The 21,111-nt window shown below is 39.1% G+C and overlaps 2 protein-coding genes across 2 annotated transcripts; one reads left to right on the top strand and one right to left on the bottom strand.

The window, feature by feature from the left end:
* Positions 1-2,522: 2,522 nt before the first annotated feature.
* Positions 2,523-7,838, top strand: LOC146571928 (myelin and lymphocyte protein-like). Its single transcript, XM_085275924.1, has 4 exons — positions 2,523-2,812; positions 3,827-3,994; positions 4,918-5,061; positions 6,238-7,838. The coding sequence occupies exons 1-4, from the start codon at positions 2,723-2,725 to the stop codon at positions 6,310-6,312; spliced, it is 477 nt and encodes a 158-aa protein (XP_085132050.1). The 5' UTR covers positions 2,523-2,722; the 3' UTR covers positions 6,313-7,838.
* Positions 7,839-11,809: 3,971 nt separating this feature from the next.
* Positions 11,810-19,879, bottom strand: LOC146571927 (galectin-related protein-like). The gene is made up of 6 exons (XM_085278554.1): positions 19,757-19,879; positions 18,649-18,696; positions 17,675-17,758; positions 13,422-13,510; positions 12,439-12,622; positions 11,810-12,186 (listed from the first exon to the last, which is right to left on the bottom strand). The coding sequence occupies exons 2-6, from the start codon at positions 18,688-18,690 to the stop codon at positions 12,043-12,045; spliced, it is 543 nt and encodes a 180-aa protein (XP_085134680.1). The 5' UTR covers positions 18,691-18,696; positions 19,757-19,879; the 3' UTR covers positions 11,810-12,042.
* Between the last annotated feature and the right edge of the window lie 1,232 nt (positions 19,880-21,111).

Raw genomic sequence — 21,111 nt, 5'->3', positions numbered from 1 at the left:
ATTGTAAAATCAGCTACATTCATCACCGCCCCGTTGTCCTCCACCCCAGATCATTTTGGAGGCTAAAACAGTTATCCTGGCTCTTTCTTTAGTACCTGGTGGAAATGCAACTAGGTTTCTTTGCTGAACTCTGAATACTAGAAATAATAGCTAATTATTGGTCATTTGTACTTCTGGAGAGAAAACTGATAAATTTTTGTGGAAATGGAATCCTACTTAGCACTCAGTATTTAAAAAAAACAAAACGGAAGGTTGTTGCGTATTAATTTGAGTATAAATCAGAAGAAATATTGGATATTAATTAAGATCACTTCTGTGGGGTGATGAATTTGTTTTGGGTTGTTAGACATAACTACTGATGTTATTCATTTCACTGCTTGCCACGTTACATTCTTTTAAACTGGGATATTAAATGGAAAATCCATTGTGTTTTGATGGCTGTTATGCTAACCCAACACTAAAGCTAAAAAAAAACCCAGATTTTAACATTTATAATGATTGCTATGAAATTTTACCTTCAAATATCAAATATCTATGTGGGGGGCATTTGTGGAATGGTACATCTGGCAACTTTCAAACAGGCAAGGAAACCACACCAAAACATGTCCAGAAGTAGCAGTATTATCCACATGCAATGTCCAATGGGAAGTGGTAGGAAGGGGCAATCCACCCTCCATGAACATGTCCCACTGAGCCAAGGGTCAGCAAACCCCAGACCCAAGCCCAGGCATACACCAACACAGACTGACCATGGAAAACTTTGTGTTATAGAATATTAAATACCACCTAACTCCTTATTACAATCCCGGGCATTAGGTGCAGCTTTTTTGTGTGACTAATATACTTTATTTAAATTTTTTTGTATTAGTATATATTCTTTACCTTCTTAAATATCCTTTTATAGATTCTCTCTTCCTTTCCTTTTCATATTTGTTTTTGTTCTTCTCAGTACCACAGGGACAGCACCTAATTTCATTGTACTCGTTACAGGGACAATAAAGCTATTCTGATTCTGACATACCTTCAGAAACTAGTCACTAGCCACTTTTCAAATTTGAAGTGTTTTATTAGTGCTCAAATATGGGACTTTTTTCCATATATTATTATTCATATATTTCAAATATATATATATATATATATATATATATAGAAAAATTTAAAAACTTGATATATAAATGGGCGACTGTGGCTCAGGGGGTTGGGAAGCGTATCTGTGACTGGAAGCTCGCCGGTTCGATCCCCGGGCTCTCTGTCCTGGTCGTTGTGTCCTTGGACAAGACACTTCACCTACCGCCTACTGGTGTTGGCCAGAGGGGCCGATGGTGCGATATGGCAGCCTCGCCTCTGTCAGTCTGCCCCAGGGCAGCTATGGCTACAACCATAGCTTGCCTCCACCAGTGTGTGAATGTGAGAGTGAATGAATAGTGGCATTGTAAAGCGCTTTGGGTTCCTTGAAAAGCGCTATATAAATCCAATCCATTATTCATGTTTTTAACATTTTTTATGCATATCAGTGTTAAGTGTTAAGTTGATTTAAGATGGAATGATATATATGGGTTAGTGAAAGCCTTTCACTGCAACAGAATGCTTGGTATTACACTATGAACTATATAGAAGGTTGTGTTTCCTGGCTTAATTTTAATTGTTCTCTTTCTGCCAACAAATTATTTCAAAATGCTTTGACCTGTATTGCAATTTTATAGAATCAGGAACAGCTGCAAGGTTCTGTCACGGTGACTACAAGTACAAGGAACTTCATTTGGAGAATCATTAAAGAATTTCGGTTTCTGCTTGACCAATTATTGTTTGTTTTGTTGTTGTTGTTGTTTCTTTTCTTGGGTTTCTTGGCTTTACTTACGAAGAGTGTTGTCTCCACCAGGAGTAGGTTAGATAGTGTGACAGGTGCAGGAAACCGGATCCACCACGTCAATTATCAGAGGTGTTTGCGCAACAGCTCACTTACCCAAATGACCAAGTTTGCCACCTTTACGTTTCCATGGAACTGTTGTTTACAGTGGGTAGTGTGAAAAGCTGCAAGCTCACAAACGGAACTGAGTTCAGCTGGCAGCACATAAAAAATGTCTTCATATGTCTTTATTTCCATTCATGAAAACTGATGCTGGAGACCTCTGCACTACTCTGCCAAATCGAGCCCTGCACTCACAAATTTAAATGTGGCCCAAATATTTTGTCCCACCTAGTTGTTGCCTAGGTCTGCACGCGTGGTGCACATGCTAAAATCAACAATCTGAAGCAAACGTATTCTGAGAATGACGGGGAAGTGAAGTACTCCTTTATTAACTGTTAAGAGACGCTCATGCATCCTTCTGCCAAGTTTATGACGTTCTGGAACTGAATTTGCGTCAAAAAAAAAAAATTTGAAGAGGAAAATGTAAATAAATAAAAAGTCCAGCAGAGCTATTGCTATTGTCGCTCTTGAGTTTTTTGTTATTTGATGTTCTTGAAAGCGGAGCTGCTGCCCGTTGTCATGGTGATAAATGAGCCAGTGTCCAAACACTGCCGTCTGTCCCGCACTGATGATCCATCAAAGGCATCTCCATATTCGTTAAATTCGCTCTGACTACGCCCCAATTACCGGGCGTGTCTGCACTGTGCTGATGGAGATTCCGTTTTTTTTGCAGCCTACTCCACCTGCTTTTCAACCGTAGCGGGTTTGAATCCGATTTAGTCTAACAGCAGCAGCAGCAGCAGCAGCAGCAGGATGGCCTCCAACACTAGGACTATGGCAAACCTTCCCAGCGGGGTCGGAATATGTGCCACCCTCCCCGACATCCTGTACCTCCCAGAACTGGTAAGAAACGGCGATTGTAGGAACTTTTCTCTGTCACACAGTTTTTACTCACAAAACATGCAGAAACTTTCTTATCCAGAGATGTTCAGATGGAAAGCCCTTAAAAAATAATTTAAAAAAAAGAAAAGAAAGAAAATAACTTTTAACCATTTTCTACTTTTTATTTCAGTGACGGTTTTTGTTTTCTGAAACAGAAGGACAAAATTGTTTCATTTCTGGTTAACCTGTGGTTCAAAATATATTTATATAGTAGGTATAGTGTAAAAGTAAGTTACAAATAAGGTTAAACTTCTCACTTTCTCTTCACAGCAGTAGTAAGAGGAGCTGATTTACAGCCACTTTGCAGAGAACGTGGTTCCAAACGTTTTTGTGCTCTCCTGTGCCTAATTTTAAGTTGGCTTCACCCTACTGATAACTGAAGTTTATAGGATGCTGACTGAGGGTTAATGATGTGGGTGTGTTAGGAGTAGGATAATCTTCCTACATGAGCAATATTACAATTAATTATATTCCAGTGAATATGTCATGAGCCAAACATCACAATAGGCGGAGGACAGACCGAGCAGGTTGGATTCCTATGATGACTCTGTGCAGTGGAGGAAAACAGATATGAAAAGAAAAAATGTTTTCATAAGCCACGTTTAGCTTAAGAAAATGTCAGCAGTGGAGGAATGTCGCAGGTGTTTTCACATGAATGTGTGTGAACAGGTGGAGTTCAGACAGTGATGACATACGGTGGAGGAGGGTCAGGCTCCCTGAATAATGCAGTCTGTCAATCATTAAAGGTGTAGAGTAAACGAAGGCAGTCACGCCTGTGCTGCATGCTCAAGTAGAAGTACAGGTTCTACAAATAACTGCACACGTTGTGGAAACATATAATTTCCTTAAACTAAAGCTTTATGATCGTCCCAGATCTAACTGAGGCTGTCATTTAGGGGCTTCTAAGCCCGTGTGGAGATTTTTCACATGTTCCAGCTCTTCTCATGTGTACATGATGTATACATGTTGTTGCAGGTTTTTGGTGGTCTGGTGTGGATCTTGGTGGCATGCACACTGGTAGTGCCAGAAAATCCTCAGGGCTGGGTCATGTTTGTCTCTGTCTTCTGCTTTGTGATGACTTTTATCTGGATGGTGGTGTTCGCCTGTGGGAGACATCATAATAAAGCCAGCTGGGCAGCAGCAGTAAGTCCTCCACAAATCATATCGCACACACTTACTTGTCCTTGCTGCTTGGCAGCTGTCTGATTGTTGAACTTTTATCTCTATTTTTGTTATAAAAGTAGTTATAAAGCATCTTGAGGCTATTGTTCTTGATTTGGTGCTATATAAATAAAACTGACTTAAAGTGTGTTTCATTCCTGCTTATGTAGCTCTATCATACCTGTCTTGACTCCAGTAGCAGGAAGTACCCCTGGCAGATAGAGGATCCAACTTATACGCAATAGAAATTGACCAGCTTGAAGTCCTACCTCGTTGTTTTGTCTGTTATAAACTGTAGTATAATACAGCGAACAATATTAATATGGTTGCTTCAGAGAAACACGGATCGTTCTAATTGCAAATAGATGCAGTTAAATGATGGTAGATATACAGCATCTACCTTCATCATCAACCCTGACACATGCCTCACTTTAGAGGTAAAAAAGAGACAGGAAACAGAGATTTTGGCAGAGTTTTAAGGAAAACGCACCCTTCCTTATAATTCTATATAATATACATATAGTACATATAATTTTATATAAACCACAATTAAATGTTACAATTTAAGCCACTTTACTTTTCCTTCTTGAGCTTGTGTCCATTATATATCATTGTTCTGAACTTTTCTTCTGCCGTGGTTAAATGACAAGCATCAGTGCAAGATTGCTTTGACAATCTTCTTCGGTTGCTTTCCGTGGTGCTCTGACACCTGATATTTAAGAATTTGCAGCTACAAAACAAGTTTTTTGATGCAAACACACACAACACAATAGCTTTACATGCCAGTGTTTGACAGGATTTTGCAACTATATGTGTGTTTTGACTCTATGCCAATGCAGGCAGTCACCACTTTGAAGACATCACCACATAACAATGTCTCGCTCTTTTTCTTCCTACTCTGTCAGGACTTTTTGTATCATGGCATTGCTGCATTCTTCTACCTCAGTGCTTCAGTGGCGTTGGCCAAAGTGACGCTGGATCTGAGCGGAAAACAGAGCAACAACACAACTACAGGACCACGCAACTACAAGTTGGACGTCTCTGCAGTGGTGAGTCAGGCTGTTGTTACTTGGGTGACACAAAGAAATGAATGATTATAAAGCTAATGAAATAAAGCCCACAGAGAATTACACACTGGTTGCAGTTTTCTTTCAGAGTTGGCTCTCAGTGAGTTGAAATAGTGATACAAGAGGTAGTCGTATTTCAGTGAGGCAAACATAAAAATACCAAATAGTTTTTATTGCATTAATTCTTTCAGGCATCATTTTTAATTTTACTTTAAATGTACTGATTTTTTTACTTTACTTTGTAGATGTTCCGTTTTTGTTTTGAGGTATTTAACCTATTTTAGATCATGCTCTGATTAGTTGTTTTCTTTGGATCTTTTAATAAGAAAAAATAGGAAGAATCAGAAGAAATCAAGTCAGTAGAATATTTGCACAGATCTTCATGAATTTCTGTCTGTCGTGGATGTAATATTTGATCAACTCCATAGCCCTAACTTAAAAAAAAACATAGGAGGCTATCATTACCTAGTAAAATGATTCCAAAATACTAAAATAACTTTGAAATCTCACCTGCTTTACTTCTGCAGTCTTCTGCTGTGTAAGTATCGACTCGCTTAGTAGACATTTTTGTCGCTAGTGGTTTTCTATCCATTTGTAATTGTTTTGTGTCTATTTGCATTAATGTTCTATGTCTTTGTAGTCATTATATTCTATTATTTCTTGTTAATTAACTTGTTTTTTGTCTTTATACTAAGCTAGGCTAAAGTGGTTTTAATCTAGATGTTAAGTCTCAACAAAAAAGAGAGTGTTTGGCACATTGTCAAACAACGGCTTTGAAACTGAAGCCAGCCTATTTTTTAAAATATGAAACTACTTAAGAATAAACTTTTAGTGCACTCAAGGTGGTGAAGTGGAGACTATTCTAAAACCTCTTTCTCCAGGGCAAATATTTCATTGCATTGCAGCAGCAGCAGCAGATCTGCTTTAACATTTAGCTCTATCATACAAGATTTACTCTCAACAAATGACTTCTAATCAAAGATGGATATTATGAACAATTTAGCTTCAGTAATGCCTGGAGGAAATGTTATATGTTGCTGTTAACATTGCTTAAAATCTGATACTGTGTTGGTTTGGATTTTTTTAAGGCTTTAAGTTTCAGTGGTTCAAAGATCATTTAAGGTGTTGATGACCTCCTGATGTTCTCTGTCTTTGCAGGTTTTCTCATATGTAGCCACTCTTCTCTACTTCGTCCACACAATCCTGTCTGCCATCCGATGGAAATCTTTCTAGAAGCTTTCTCCCTATAAACCTCATGAGCAGAACTGAATCTCATTTTGTACATACGGAAATGCTGATATGACGGGGGTTTGGTGATGGAGACTGTCAAGTTACTGATCTGGCGTTTCCCTCTGCTAAATGAAAGACGATCTGGGTCTCACTGTGCCTCACACTGCCTCATGTCTACTGTTAACTTCCAGAATACCATTCCACAGTATCACTACTTACAGCCACAAGATTAAAACCAGGGGCCACACAGTGTGTAGGAACTGGATATTTGTGAATGTGCTGGGATGCCAAGCACTGGAATGCGAAAGGTGGATCCTTTGCACTCCTTATCCCAGGAATAATGGGGTCTGAGATTAACACCTTAGATTAGTTTCAGATTTCATTTGCCATTTTAAATAGTTCTCATTTTGCAAACATTTTTAAGTTGACAAAGTGTTCCAATAAAACCCTGCTTTGTAGTAAAATAATCAATGCTACGTATATGTCAGTAGTTTTAATGTTGTGGCTGTTTTGGTAAATGGTAAATGGCCTGTATTTGTATAGCGCTTTACTTAGTCCCTAAGGACCCCAAAGCGTTCACAATCACTACTCAAGCTCTCATTATATAGAAATGTCAGAGCGCCAAAATAAAGAATAACCAGGATAGGAACAGAATGATTGTATAGCCAGACATAAAAAGATTTATCATTGCCCTGCAAAACTGAGCAAGCCAGCTTACTTAGAAAGACTGAGGGACTAGAGAGACAAGCTTAGCGTCACTTTTATTTGCTGATATCAGAACACTTGATATCATTTGGCGAGGAGTGAACTCATCACTTGAATGATCATTCTGCTACACTCCATGAAAATAATATTTGACATATTTAGTTTAAATTAATGTGATAATTAATTTATCAGTGATTAATTTCAGGTTCCCATGGGTCCTTTACTCCTTTTCTTCTCATCATTATTATTTGGATAACTTTGTCCTTTAATGAAAACCTTTCGATTAATATTATTGTTCTGCTCTCAGCTGACTAAAGAAAGGAGCGGGTGGGGAAACATTTATATTTTTGTAGGTTTATTCACACTTTCTTTGAAATTAAATAAATTTGGGGTTTTTTCATGAAATACATGAAATAGGTGAAGTGTTTCTGTATGCTATATTACCAGATTTTGTAAGGTGAATACAATACATTCAGACAGAGATTGTGGTTTGTTGAATAGTTATGCTACGTGTTGAGTGCTTACAAATTTTATGCCAAGGAGTCCAGACCAAGTCTGCTGTGACACACACAAAAGGTGATTTTGAGCTTTTGTTGCTTTCTGTTCAGTTTGTGAACAGATTTTTTCAACATAATGCAGTTCATGCAGTGTGAATATGTGGTATATAGAAACAGTATCCATTACATCACCAACTTTGAGCTTTGAAACTTTGAACTAGGACTGTAGTCGCGATTTTAATGTAAACATGGGGAACCAACCTTAAGAAGGGTCAAAAACTAGTTCCAGAGAAGAAGTTTAGCTAAATACAAAATAATTTGTCAATAATTTATTAATGAATAAAGAAAATCTGTTCTGTTCAATCAAATTTCATTTATATAGTGCAACATGATAACAACAGTTGTCTCAAGGTGATTTATATTTTAGGGTAAAAACTCTACAATAATATAGAGAAAACAGAAACCCCCAAAATCAGATGACCCCCTACGACAGGGGTGGGGAAGCTTTTTTATATGAAGGGCCATTTAAATGTTTATATATTTCTCAGAGGGACATACTATTATGAACACATACCTAGGGATCCAAAAAGAAAGACCAAAAAAGCTACATGAGGTTTCAGCTCGCCAACACACCTCACAGCAGCCGGAGGTGAGTGCAACAACACAAGCTTGACACAGGGGTCGAGGGGACACGGGAGAGAGGGAGACAGAGACAAGACTAAGACACACAAAGGACAAGGGAGACTTAAACACAAGTTAGAACATAATACAAAAAAGGCACAAAACTCAAAATGCTGGTTCAAGATGAACCAGAACTATGACGTAACCAACTGCAAAAAAATAATGATGAGATTCATTTAAGATAAGATAAGATAAGATAAGATAAGATAAGATAAGATAAGATAAGATAAGATAAGATAAGATAACCTTTATTAGTCCCACGTGTGGGAAATTGTGTTACAGCAGTGGACAATCCAAAGTTACATGGAAAATTAGAAAAAAGAAAAACACTGGAATAAGATTTCAATAGATACTGTACACAACTGTACACAATAGAATAGAATAGAATAAAATAATATATACAATCGAATAAAATAGAATAAAATAGAATACAAATGCTATATACAATTGAGTATAATACAACGATGCCAGAAAAGAGTATTGCACTTCATTTGCACTTAATTTGAGATTACAGAGCACAAAAACTGCTACTGTTCTGAAGTGCATTACTATTTAACTATTGATTACTGAATTGGCCAAATGGTTACATTCTTGGGATTTACATGTAAACAGAACAGCTAGAAAGAGACACAACACGAGATAGAAATGGATAGCAGCCATGAATATTTCACGTAGCAGAAGCTTGTTGCTTTTCTTTTCTGTTTTTAACCACAGTAGCATTTTACTGCTAGAGCAGCAGAACAGCATGAAGCAGAAGCATTAATGATTTATATCAGTTAAATAACAACAATAGCATTTGTCCTGAAAAGCAACTGATAACTATATTTTAATCACTCGAGCAATTTCTTCTGACATAAACACATAAACAACAAGATCCTTATAGCGTTATTTCCCGCTGTTATAAAGCGTTGAATTCATTTGACAGCTGTACAAACTTAATCAAATTTTTAAAAAGTAGTGTGGATGAGTCATGTCCAGATATTTTAGCTCTGGACATGACTGAGCTAAAATAACCACTACTCTTTTTATTCTGACCAGCAGTGAAGAGTTTAAATCAGAGAAAACATGAAAGCAGGTTTTATAGAAGTACAGCAGAGTGCAAATACAGAACACGGTGCCTCATACACAAGCTGTGTTTCCATCACTTCAGAGATGCATGTTTACATTGGCATATTAATTTCACGGAAAACTCCCATGATCATAACCAGTATTTATTTAAAACTTAATCCTAAACCTCACAAGTTCATCCTCATGGGGACTTGCTTCATGTCAAGAAAATATAAGTACACATGGAGCCATACTGGCAGTGTGGCAGGTCAGTGAACTGTAGCTGTGATGGATAATTGATGAGAAGGCAGGAGGTGATAATAGCAGAGTATTTCCATGAAACTGAAGACGAGAGAAGCCCTGGGATGATGCAGTCTGTCTAAATGACTATGACATCCTAATCTCAGACAACAAACAGTTGATAAGCATTATGGACAAAGATACTTCATGTCTGTGCCTCTTTTATGGATAGTCTTGATGTTGTAGACAGCAGTGATCCTCCAACTTTGTGTCACCATTTTGGATATATAACAACCCCCAAAATGGGCCCTACAGTGGTTAAAATGCACATTAGTTTAGGCACAAAGAAAACTTCTTGTCCTTCTGTGCTTGATACTGTCGACCATAATATCCTATTAGAGCGATTAGAACATGCTGTAGGTATTACAGGTACTGCGCTGCAGTGGTTTGTGTCATATCTATCTAATAGACTCCAGTTTGTTCATGTAAATGGAGCGTCCTCTTCACACACTGAGGTTAATTATGGAGTTCCTCAGGGTTCAGTGCTAGGACCAATTCTGTTTACATTATACATGCTTCCCTCAGGCAGTATCATCAGAAGGCATAGCATACATTTTCTTTGCACTTCAGATGATATCTAACTTAATCTATCCATGAAGCCAGATAATACACACCAACTAGTTATGAAGCAGGAATGTCTTAAAGACATAAAGACCTCTATCTTTCTGTTTCTAAATTCAGATAAAACAGAGGTTATTTTCCTCGGCCCTAAAAACCTTAGAAATATGGTCGTAACCAGATACGCGCTCTGGATGGCATTTCTTTGGCCTCCAGTAACACTGTGAGGACTCTTGGAGTCATTTTTGACCAGGACTGCTTTCTTCCATTTGACAATATCTCTAAAATTAGAAATATCCTGTCTTAGAGTGATGCTGAAAAATTTGTTCATGCTTTCGTTACTTCCAGTCTGGACGACTGTAATTCATTTTTTTAGGATGTCCTAAAAACTCCCTGAAAAGCCTTTCAGTTGATCCAAAATGCTGCAGCAAAAAATACCAACAGGTATGTTTTTTCTTTCTGTTTATCCAACTTTTTATTGCTTTGTTTTGTTATATCCTCCTGAGAACCAAGGAAAAAGATTCTTCCGATTTAACTTTTTTTTTGTAATTTCCCGTGTCTTTGGGGTCACCCAAACACATGAGATATCATTGGAAAGCCCAGGATGTCCTTTATTTACTACATTGGGCTGGTTCTCAGGAAGATTTATCATTTCATGTTAACCTGTACCGTTGCCTCATGTATACCAATATCCTCTGCAGCCACCTTATGGTGAAACTGCTGTACTACAGCTAAGGCCTACACTTATTCACATTGGCGTCAATAAAAGCAAAACTGATAACAGCCCTAAAACGCGAATACACACAATGCACCTGATTCTATTATTAGCTTAAAAAAATAAAAGATAAAGATAAAAAATAAAAGAACAATAAAAGTCAGTCATTAATTGTTACTATCTTACAGTTAACTTTAAGATTTAATAAAAGGCAATAACGTATACATTTTAAATATTTATTAACCAGTTTAAGAAATATATGTTGTAATCTAATAATCTACAAACAGAAGATTTTCAAAAGTGCTCAAGTTATAAGTATTGATAAATGCATTAATTACCAAAAAATACAAAAATTTAACAAAACCAAAAGTATTTTTGTAGCAAGTAAAATTCCAGTTAGGACAAACAGGTATTTATATAATAAAGCCTCCACTTACAGACTGTTAATACATACACTGATACACTGAACTAGGAACTGATGTTGTGATATATGTTGATGAAAAGAGACTGTCACGGCTGGCGGGGTGAGCCGTGTGGTGTAGGAGGAAAATGACCCAAAATGCAGGCAGTTGACTGGTGATGAGAGTGATGTTTTATTTACAGAAGTGGAGCGACTGAACAGGTAGTGAGAAAAGACGAATGACTGAAAAAAACCTAGACTGGGAAAACTAAATGACAAACCTAAGCATGAAACGGGGAGCGGAGAATGCAGAGAGACGTAGATACACCGAGAAACACAGCTGACACTAATGGACATGATGAGAAGCAGACCTACAAAGTAAAACCGGAAACACACAGACTGTTTTGCAACAAAAACGCAGGGACCTGAACGGAGCACAGAGGGGAGACACAGGTAGGGATAATAACACGACAACCAACCCAAAGAATTAATACAGAATCAGAATAAACACCAAACACAAGATGAACCCAAAAAGAAACACAAAACGCTGGGTCAACGACCCAGGATCATGACAGAGACCCATAACTCTACAGTCCATTCATGTGGAATCTGAATTTATTAAAGTTTTAACTTTCATTTAAACTAACATTTGTTTGTAGAACGCACAATGCATTTCTGAACATCAGAAACTATTAATCACACACTAATATGGACATTTGTAAATCTTGTTTTGTTGTACCAGCATCATCTGGTACCAGAACGCCTGGAGTGAATACACACAGTGCAAATAACACTGAAATCCGAGACCTCCTGCTGAGCAGGGACACTGCTTAACCCAGTTTGGAGATAATGATGCTACCTTTGATCCATAAGGTATCAATGTCTTTGAGTGATGTCACTCTGTGGTGAAAATAAAACAGCTGCTGGCCATCCACAAACACACGAAATCTGCTTTGTTCACACCGAATCTCAATCTGTGAGGACAGAGCGAATGTTTAGTTAATTTTACAGTCTTTTTCTTTCAGGAGCGGTGTGCACTGAGTAGTTGCCATTCATTCGTGTACTCCTTGTTATTGCCGATCATTTCATGACACCCAAAATCACTCGGTAACAATAACATATCCATGGAATGTACTCTATTTTGCACTAACATATTCTACACATGTAATTTATATGTATAGCATAAACTCATAAATGCCATTACAGTATCAACAAGTTTATGGTACCTTGAAGGGCTGGTCTCTGATGAAGGGGAAAAAAGGAACAGCTTTGTCAACATCTCCCCAGGATCCAGACATGCAGGCTCTTCGTAGCACTTGTCTGTCCTTGAATCGAACACACATCTCCAGAGCCACATCAGGTGGAGGCTCCCTGGATGTGCCACAACCACATGTCAGGGCAATGTAGAACCTAACAGGGGGATGGATATACAGTATGAATCTGGCCACACCTTTCCTTAGATTATCACATAATAAATGAATTTTATATGCGGTGGTTTCTCAAAAGGGAATCCTACAATCAGGCATCGTTTTGGACTTGAATAATGGAGAAATCTCTGTAGGAGAGGCGATTACCATACTGATGTCACTGACTTTAAGCCCATCTTCACCCCTCAAAGTCACAGAGACCTGTTTTAAATTCTGTCTAGATAACATTTCTTCAGCATTCACTTCAAAAGTCTTTAAGGCAGCTGTCTCAAACTCAGAGCTGCTAGGGGCCACTGCTGGAATGCTTAAGTATTCAATCAGAACAAAAAAGAAAACATCCACAAATATTTCCAAAAATGTAGTTTTTTTATTTTAAATATTGTATAACGAGACAAAACTGCAGATGTAAGCACAATTGTTTTTCTCATGCTTAACTAACTCATCGGGCACTCTGCACTGGCTGCAGTGGTTATTATTATATTTACATGCTTTCATTTTCCGTTTCTCATCAGTAGCAACTCGTACTTTTTGACCCTCCTTTTTCTCCCTCCCTCGCCCTCACATGCACACAACAGGAGGGGCTGTCCCACACATTCCCCCTGCAGCACAGACTACACTGTCCATGATGCAACATTCTTAAAGGGGCTGTAACACTCTGCTCATGCTGCCTTCATATTAAATAATTTTAGAGGAATAGGTATGGAGGGAAGAAGGATCTCGTATATAATGTGGTAATACTGTGGGAAGGATGGAAAGTCAGTAATTACACAAAACATTTCTACCTATCAGGATGGGGATTCACAGTACCAATCACTATGATCCTTTTCCCCAGCTGCATTCCTCCTGGGATACGACCTCTGAAAGGAACTGCCTGCACACACAAGCATTTGCATAGAGCAACAAAATGCTGAAAAACCACAGTTAATTAAATTTGATTTAAATAATAAAGTTAAAAACTAAAAAATCAAAAGGCAAGCAAGTGGTGAGCCTAAATAATTTTGGATGAATCTAATGGAAATATATGGTACAATAAAATTACAAAAATTACTGAGAATTCAAGAATAAAGCTGAAAACGTTTAAGACAAAACGGAAAGAATACAAATGTGCTTTTTGTTGAAAAAATGAAATTCACTTCTGTAGCACCAAATCACAACAACAGTCACCTCCAGGCACTATATATTGTAGGGCAGTCACTGTGTAAATGGTAGCATAATCTGACCAGAAAAGGCTAAAGTGTTACTTTATTTCCAAAATGTTTTCTAAGTAAAGTGTAAATTGGATAAAAATAAAAATTTTACAAGATCCACTGCAAAATAAATAGAAAAATACACATTTTATATTATATTATACATCATGCATGCTTCCCTTAGGCAGTATCATCAGAAGGCATAGCATACATTTTCAGTGCTGTGCGGATGACACCCAGCTCTATCTGTCCATGAAGCCAGAAAACACACACCATTTACTTAAACTGCAGGAATGTCTTAAAGACATAAAGACCTCTAACTTTCGCTTCTAAATTCAGATTAAATTGGGGTTATTTGTACTCGGCCCTGACAATCTTAGAAATATGGTATCTAACCAGATTCAGTGCACATATTGAACATTTTCCATTTGCGCAACATCTCTAAAATTAGAAATATCCTGTCTCAGAGTGACGCTGAAAAACTAGTTCATGCATTTATTACTTCCAGGCTGGACGACTGTAATTCATTATTATCAGGAAGTACAAAAAACTCACTGAAAAGCCTTCAGCTGATCCAAAATGCTGCAGCAAGAGTCCTGACAGGGACTAGAAAGAGAGAGCATATTTCTCCTGTTTTGGCTTCCCTTCATTGGCTTCCTGTTAAATCCAGAATTGAATTCAAAATCCTGCTCCTCACATACAAGGTCTTAAATAATCAGGCCCCATCTTATCTTATCCTGTGGGTAACACAGGAAGTCAAAGCTGTCCTCAACATGAAGAAGAAGGCTTTCAGGAGCAAAGTGAAGGAGGAGATGAAAGCAGCACAGCGGGAGGTGAAACGCTGCCTGAGGGAAGCAAAGGACACCTACAGGAGGAAGGTGGAGCAGAAGTTGGAGAGGAACGATATGAGGGAGGTCTGGAATGGTGTGAAAACCATCACAGGCCACAACACCAAGAAAAGCACAGTGGGGGGGGACTGTGGAGAAGGCAAACGAACTCAACAACTTCTTCAACAGGTTTGACCAGCCCACAACCCCCCCACCCTCACCCTCACCTTCACTACAGAGTCCTCTCCCCACTCTCCTGCCTCCCTCGCTTCCCCCCCTTCCTGACACCATGACACCCCCCTCCTCCAATCCCTCTCTCAGCAGCAAGACATCTCCCCCCCTCCCCTCCTCCCAAACATCTCCCAGTGTCACAGTGGATCAGGTCAGGAGGCAACTGAGGAAGCTTCGCCCCAGAAAGGCAGCAGGCCCAGACAAGGTGTGTCCTAGGATGCTTAAGGCGTGTGCTGCTGAACTTGGGGAGCCGCTACAACGAGTTTTCAACCTCAGTCTGCGACTGGGGAGAGTGCCCGCCCTATGGAAGACATCCTGCATCGTCCCGGTCCCCAAAAAGAACCGGCCCAATGAGCTGAATGACTTCCGACCGGTGGCACTGACGTCACATCTTATGAAGACTCTAGAGCGGCTCTTCCTCAACCTCCTCCGACCACAGGTACAACATGCCCAGGACCCACTACAGTTTGCATACAAGGCGGGTGTCGGAGTGGAGGATGCCATCCTGTACCTCCTACACAGAGCCCACTCACACCTGGATGGGGGAAAAGGCACGGTCAGGATACTGTTTCTTGACTTTTCCAGTGCCTTTAATACCATCCGGCCCTGTATGCTTCAGGAAAAACTGAACAGGATGGAGGTGGACCCCTGCCTGGTGGCTTGGATCTCCGACTACCTCACCGACAGACCACAGTACGTCAGGCTGAAGGACATCACGTCTGACACAGTGGTCAGCAGCACAGGAGCACCACAGGGAACTGTGCTGTCCCCTCTTCTCTTCACCCTGTACACCTCTGACTTCTGCTACAACTCTGAATTATGCCACATTCAGAAGTTTGCAGACGACACAGCCATCATGGGGTGTATCTGGGATGATCAGGAAGAGGAGTACAGAAGTCTGGTGAGGAACTTTGTCGCATGGAGTCACACAAACCACCTGCAACTCAACACCTCAAAGACTAAGGAACTGGTTGTGGACTTCGGGAGGTCCAGAGAAGGTCCACTGCCAGTTCAGATAGAGGGGGAGGAGGTGGAGGTGGTCAACAAGTACAAGTACCTCGGGCTGTGGATGGACAATAAACTGGACTGGTCATGCAACACAGAGCACCTGTATAAAAAAGCCCAAAGCCGACTGTACTTCCTCAGGAGGCTGAGGTCTTTTAACATCTGCAGGAAGCTCCTGAGGATGTTTTACCAGTCGGTGGTTGCTGGAGTACTTTTCTATGCTGTGGTGTGCTGGGGGAGCAGCACAGCAAAGAAGGACTCATGCAGGCTGGAGAAACTGATCAGGAGGGCTAGCTCTGTGGTCGGCATGAAGCTGGACACTCTGGTGACAGTGGCAGAGAAAAGGACATTAAAGAAACTGATGGACATTATGGACAATGCTGGGCATCCTCTGCACACGGCCATAAACAACCAGAGGAGCCTGTTCAGTGACAGGTTGCTTCTCCCAAAGACAAGAACTAACAGACTTAAAAACTCCTTTGTCCCACACGCCATCAGACTGTTTAACTCCTCTCTGGAGGGGAGAGGGAGGGGAAACAGGAGGACAAAGGAGGGGGGAACAACTAAGCTGTAGTGCCTCTTCACCTCACTGTGCAATACCTTGTGCAATACTTTTTGTAAATAGTCAACAGTGCAATAGACTCAATACTTGAAATGTGCAATTCACTTGTATTTTTATTTTTTATTCCTATTTATTCTATTTATCCCCTTTGTATATTTTATTTATATTTGTCTCTGTATTTATATATGTGTGTGTGTGTGTGTGTGTGTGTGTGTGTGTGTGTGTGTGTGTGTGTGTGTATATATATAACAGTTCTGTAACTGTAACTTTGGTCGTTGCTGTGCTTTTTTTGGAAGTCGAATTTCCCAGAGGAACCCACCCGAGGGATTAATAAAGTTCTAGCTTATCTTATCTTATCTTATTAGAGCACTTCGCTCTCGCTCTGCAGGCCTACTTGTTGTTCCTAGAGTATTTAAAAGTAGAATGGGAGGGAGAGCCTTCAGTTTTCAGGCCCCTCTTCTGTGGAACCAGCTTCCAGTTTGGATTCAGGAGACAGACACTATCTCTACTTTTAAGATTAGGATTCAAACTTTCCTTTTTGCTAAAGCATATAGTTAGAGCTGGACCAGGTGACCCTGAATCCTCCCTTAGTTATGCTGCAATAGACGTAGGCTGCCGGGGATTCCCATGATGCATTGAGTTTTTCCTTTCCAGTCACCTTTCTCACTCACTATGTGTTAACAGACCTCTCTGCATTGAATCATATCTGTTATTAATCTCTGTCTCTCTTCCACAGCGTGTCTTTTATCCTGTCTTCCTTCTCTCACCCCAGCCGGTCGCAGCAGATGGCCGCTCCTCCCTGAGCCTGGTTCTGTCAGAGGTTTCTTCCTGTTAAAAGGGAGTTTTTCCTTCCCACTGTCGCCAAAGTGCTTGCTCATAGGGGGTCATATGATTGTTGGGTTTTTCACCGTATGTATTATTGTAGGGTCGACCTTACAATATGAAGCACTGTTGTTGTGATGTGGCGCTGTATAAATAGAATTGATTTGAACTGACATGAAATGACATGAAATTCAAATATATTGTGTTTATTTATTACACTGAAACTGATTAATACGCTATTAATAATGTAACTGTTATTGACATGATGCACAGCTTATTTGTGATTAAAATAACAAACTTTACATTTTAAATTTCCATCAAAGATGAAATAGTTTTGTGTTATTTTGTTACTTGCAGCCTTCACATCAAAGTGTGTTTGCTTGATATTCATGTGACATTACCAGTTTTCTCTCAGTGTCTCTGTCAGGAGGGTCAGTATTTGCTTTTCTAGGCTCAGTCCCACCTCTCTGTGGTAAATTCCATTTCTGAAAGGAAGCAAAAAAAATGATTGCAACTTCACCGGAAGTGTAGATAGATAGATAGATAGATAGATAGATAGATAGATAGATAGATAGATAGATAGATAGATAGATAGATAGATAGATAGATGGATAGATGGATAGATAGATAGCGTGACAATAAATACATCACAATTACATAGACAATTATTTCGGTTTACAATAGAAAGCTTGGTATTTACTTCACTCCTGCTGGCCGAATGAAGTCAAAGCATAGGTCACAGTTTGATCACGTGCCCTCAAAGCGTGAACAAGGCAGGAAGCTATTTGAGTTGACGTTGACCTTCAAAATATAAGCTTCAGATTTGAACTCGTGCTACAAACTTCGTAATAACAAATCAGAAGCTCACTTACGAGCAATTTACATGTTCAGCTGATTTATAATTTACCAGAAAAGAATGAAGTGAGTATTTTTACAGACCGGAGCTGAATCTTCTATCACGACCATCAACCCTTCTACGCGTATTGTTAAACCAATTATTAACTTGCTCAAGAACTGATATTGGAAAAGTAAAGTTGGAATATGGGATAACCATAATATAATTTCGATATAAGACTTAAGTTGATTGTATTAGTTTTATTTTTCTTTCTTTGTGCGCGTGTGTTTATTTTTATTTAAAAAACAAGCAAACACTGGGCCTTTATTTTGGTGGCTCTAAGCGGAAGAGTCGCTTTACTTACTTCTGCCATTTTAAAACTACCTGTACTAGAACAGGTTGATAGTTTTCAAAGCCAAGAAAGCTTAGGTTGTGTCTAAACAGCCACCTGAGAAATAGATCGAAATCAGAAACGGAAAGTAATGAAGTAGTTTGTCAGCCTGCTTCGTCTCTGTGTCCCCTCTCTGCTTGGTCACTTACCTTCCTGCCCTGCGCTGCTGTCAAACTGTGTGTTTCAGCCATGTTAACCTGAAGGGAACAAAAAGCAAAGAAATAAGCTGCAGATCCAGTTTGTCTGCTGGTCGCTGAATGAACAGTGACGCAAAGCTTAATCTCAGCACACACACACACACACACACACACACACACACATTTTTGATAATCAGCTGCCCTGCATGCCTTCCTGTTTCTAACAAGTGCGCTCATTGTGAGGCTACAACTTAAGGCAAAATAAAATAAATCCGCTTCAAGCACAGCAAATTAAATACAATATGTCTTATTTACTTCAAAAGCTTCAAGTTTACAAGTCTCATATTTTTCATACTGCCAAGAATTCTCGAAAAAAGTGCCTGAAAGAATGCAGTCAATTTATTTACCTTCATGTCTGAGGATAAAGTGCAGAGTTCACGCAAAAGCTCAGCGGGAGAAGATACATTTGTTCGGTGGTGTGCCGTGTCAGCTGTCCACTGAATATTTATATTATTAAATATAATATTTAGATTTAATATTTAACATTTGATGAAAAGTTACAAATATTTTACTAAATGTTGTAAAAAATTACTCGAAAAAATATGTTTTTGTAAGGTTTTGAGCTAAATGTGGAAAAATGTTGCCGTTAATTTCAGCATGTTTCACTTTACAAACGGCGCCCCATACAGAAATGTTTCTTAAACCAGGTAATCAAACTTGGTCTGCATTTCTATATTTGTTAATACAATGCAGAATATAGATATGCAGAGTAAAACAACTCAAGTGCACAGAAGAAATCACGATTTAAAAAACAAACAATAAAACTGATTTGACCTTGAGCTGTAAATCTATTCGTCCATCACTCAGTAATTCTCAAATTGAGAGCATCATTAAAAATAAAGACAAACAACAAATATTTTTACTGTTTTTCAAGGGGAATATATTTTTGAAGCTCTACAGTAGGACAGTGCATGAGGCCAAATACAAACAGAACCACTAGACTTATCTTAATTGTTACTACCTTTAGATACACAATAGTTTTTAATCGGATACAATCAGTGTTCCTATCCCATTTGAGATATCAGGATATAAAGAATAGACTCAATCCATAAATACTCACAGTGTCTGCAGCCGAGCTGTGGAGCTTATTTTTACCTGTCTGTGGGCCTGAAATTGCATTTCTAATGTGGTTTAGAGAATACTGAAACACTTCTTGTTGTGACTTTTCTGAAGTCACAAATGAAGAATCAAAGAATGGGAGGAAGCAGAGGACATGGAGTCACAGGAATGGGCTGAGCTGCAGGAAACGGGAAATGCAAGCAGCCTTAGAACAAGAGGCTACAGTGCACTCGCTGCATACCGTGTTCTACATGCTGGGCACCACATGAAAGCATCTGTTGGTAGCTACAGTTTCTTCTGATTACACTAAACAGATACTTATCAGTGATTTGCTGTAATAACAGAAACAAAGCTAGCAGGGATATTCACATGTGAAGAAGCTCCACCCCTTCTAACCAGAATGAAAATGTGATACTGTGCATATGTTAGTGTATGAATTGAAGGAATGACATACAACCAGAACAGTACAAAGCAACAGCAGGAAAAGCTACAACCTAAATAAAATGTGGGTTTATGAGATTTTCAAATCAGTACATGCTGTTTTGACTGACACATTTTATGCAGCATCCAAACTGTTTTGGAAAATGACAAAATGGCTACAGTGACGTTTAAAACTACAGATAATGAATGCAACAACATTTCAGACATCTTCACAGAAACAAAATGACTATAAAGAGATGAAAAATGCGCACAAGTTATTAAAACGCAGAGAGAAAATCGGTACAAAGAGAAACAAAATAATACACAGTCTATAAGGTAATTTGGTAAAGTGAATGCTATCAAGTGGGTTTTCCTTCAGCACATATCAGTGTTTGTTGTTGCAGTATTCTAGAACCTTAGCATCCACCAGGTCTCTAGAAATCCATCTAGTGTTAGGGTTCAGTTAACACAGTAAATGGGCCTTTCTACTACAAGGCTCATTCCTCAGTCACACACTTTCATACAGTGCTTTCATCTATGCATAAACACTTTTTCCCCACACACACAGTCAAACCCTGATGGATGCATGAGGGGCAGAGAAGGTTATGTATCTTGCATACACATGGACTGTAGGAGCTGGGGATTGATTGGTTGTGGCTGTAGAGTTTGAGAGTTAACATACATCCCATCATCCATCTTGTTCCACTTAATGAATTCAGGGTAGTCAGGGTATTCACAGGGAGAACATCCAAACTTCAGAGGGTGGTGTAAGTGTCACAGAAATGGCTTATGTATAAAGAAGTTTAATAGATGGTTCCAGCAGTTAAAATGTTCTTGCTTGTACGTTTCTGTGGCCAATATTGTAAGGGTGTGTTTATCTTGTCAGAAAGAACAAGTTTTGTTACACCGCTATTATCGCGAGGTTTGGGCGTGATA

Source organism: Mchenga conophoros, linkage group LG6 (genome assembly GCF_057382185.1).
Source record: "Mchenga conophoros isolate Kocher_MC1m ecotype Shallow Benthic linkage group LG6, M_conophoros_male_GT1.1, whole genome shotgun sequence".
NCBI classification, from domain to species: Eukaryota; Metazoa; Chordata; class Actinopteri; order Cichliformes; family Cichlidae; genus Mchenga; species Mchenga conophoros.
Note: the sequence above shows the minus strand (reverse complement) of the source record. Positions and strands in the feature narration are given on the sequence as shown.

Coding starts and splice junctions, on each gene's coding strand:
- LOC146571927 (XM_085278554.1), bottom strand. CDS start 18,690: ATGGCTGAAACACACAGTTTGACAGCAGCGCAGGGCAGGAAG. Junction 17,759..18,648: donor CAGCAGCGCAGGGCAGGAAG/GTAAGTGACCAA, acceptor GCTTCCTTTCAG/AAATGGAATTTACCACAGAG. Junction 13,511..17,674: donor GAGACACTGAGAGAAAACTG/GTAATGTCACAT, acceptor TTGTGTGTGCAG/GCAGTTCCTTTCAGAGGTCG.
- LOC146571928 (XM_085275924.1), top strand. CDS start 2,723: ATGGCCTCCAACACTAGGACTATGGCAAACCTTCCCAGCGGGGTCGGA. Junction 3,995..4,917: donor AAGCCAGCTGGGCAGCAGCA/GTAAGTCCTCCA, acceptor CTACTCTGTCAG/GACTTTTTGTATCATGGCAT. Junction 5,062..6,237: donor AGTTGGACGTCTCTGCAGTG/GTGAGTCAGGCT, acceptor CTGTCTTTGCAG/GTTTTCTCATATGTAGCCAC.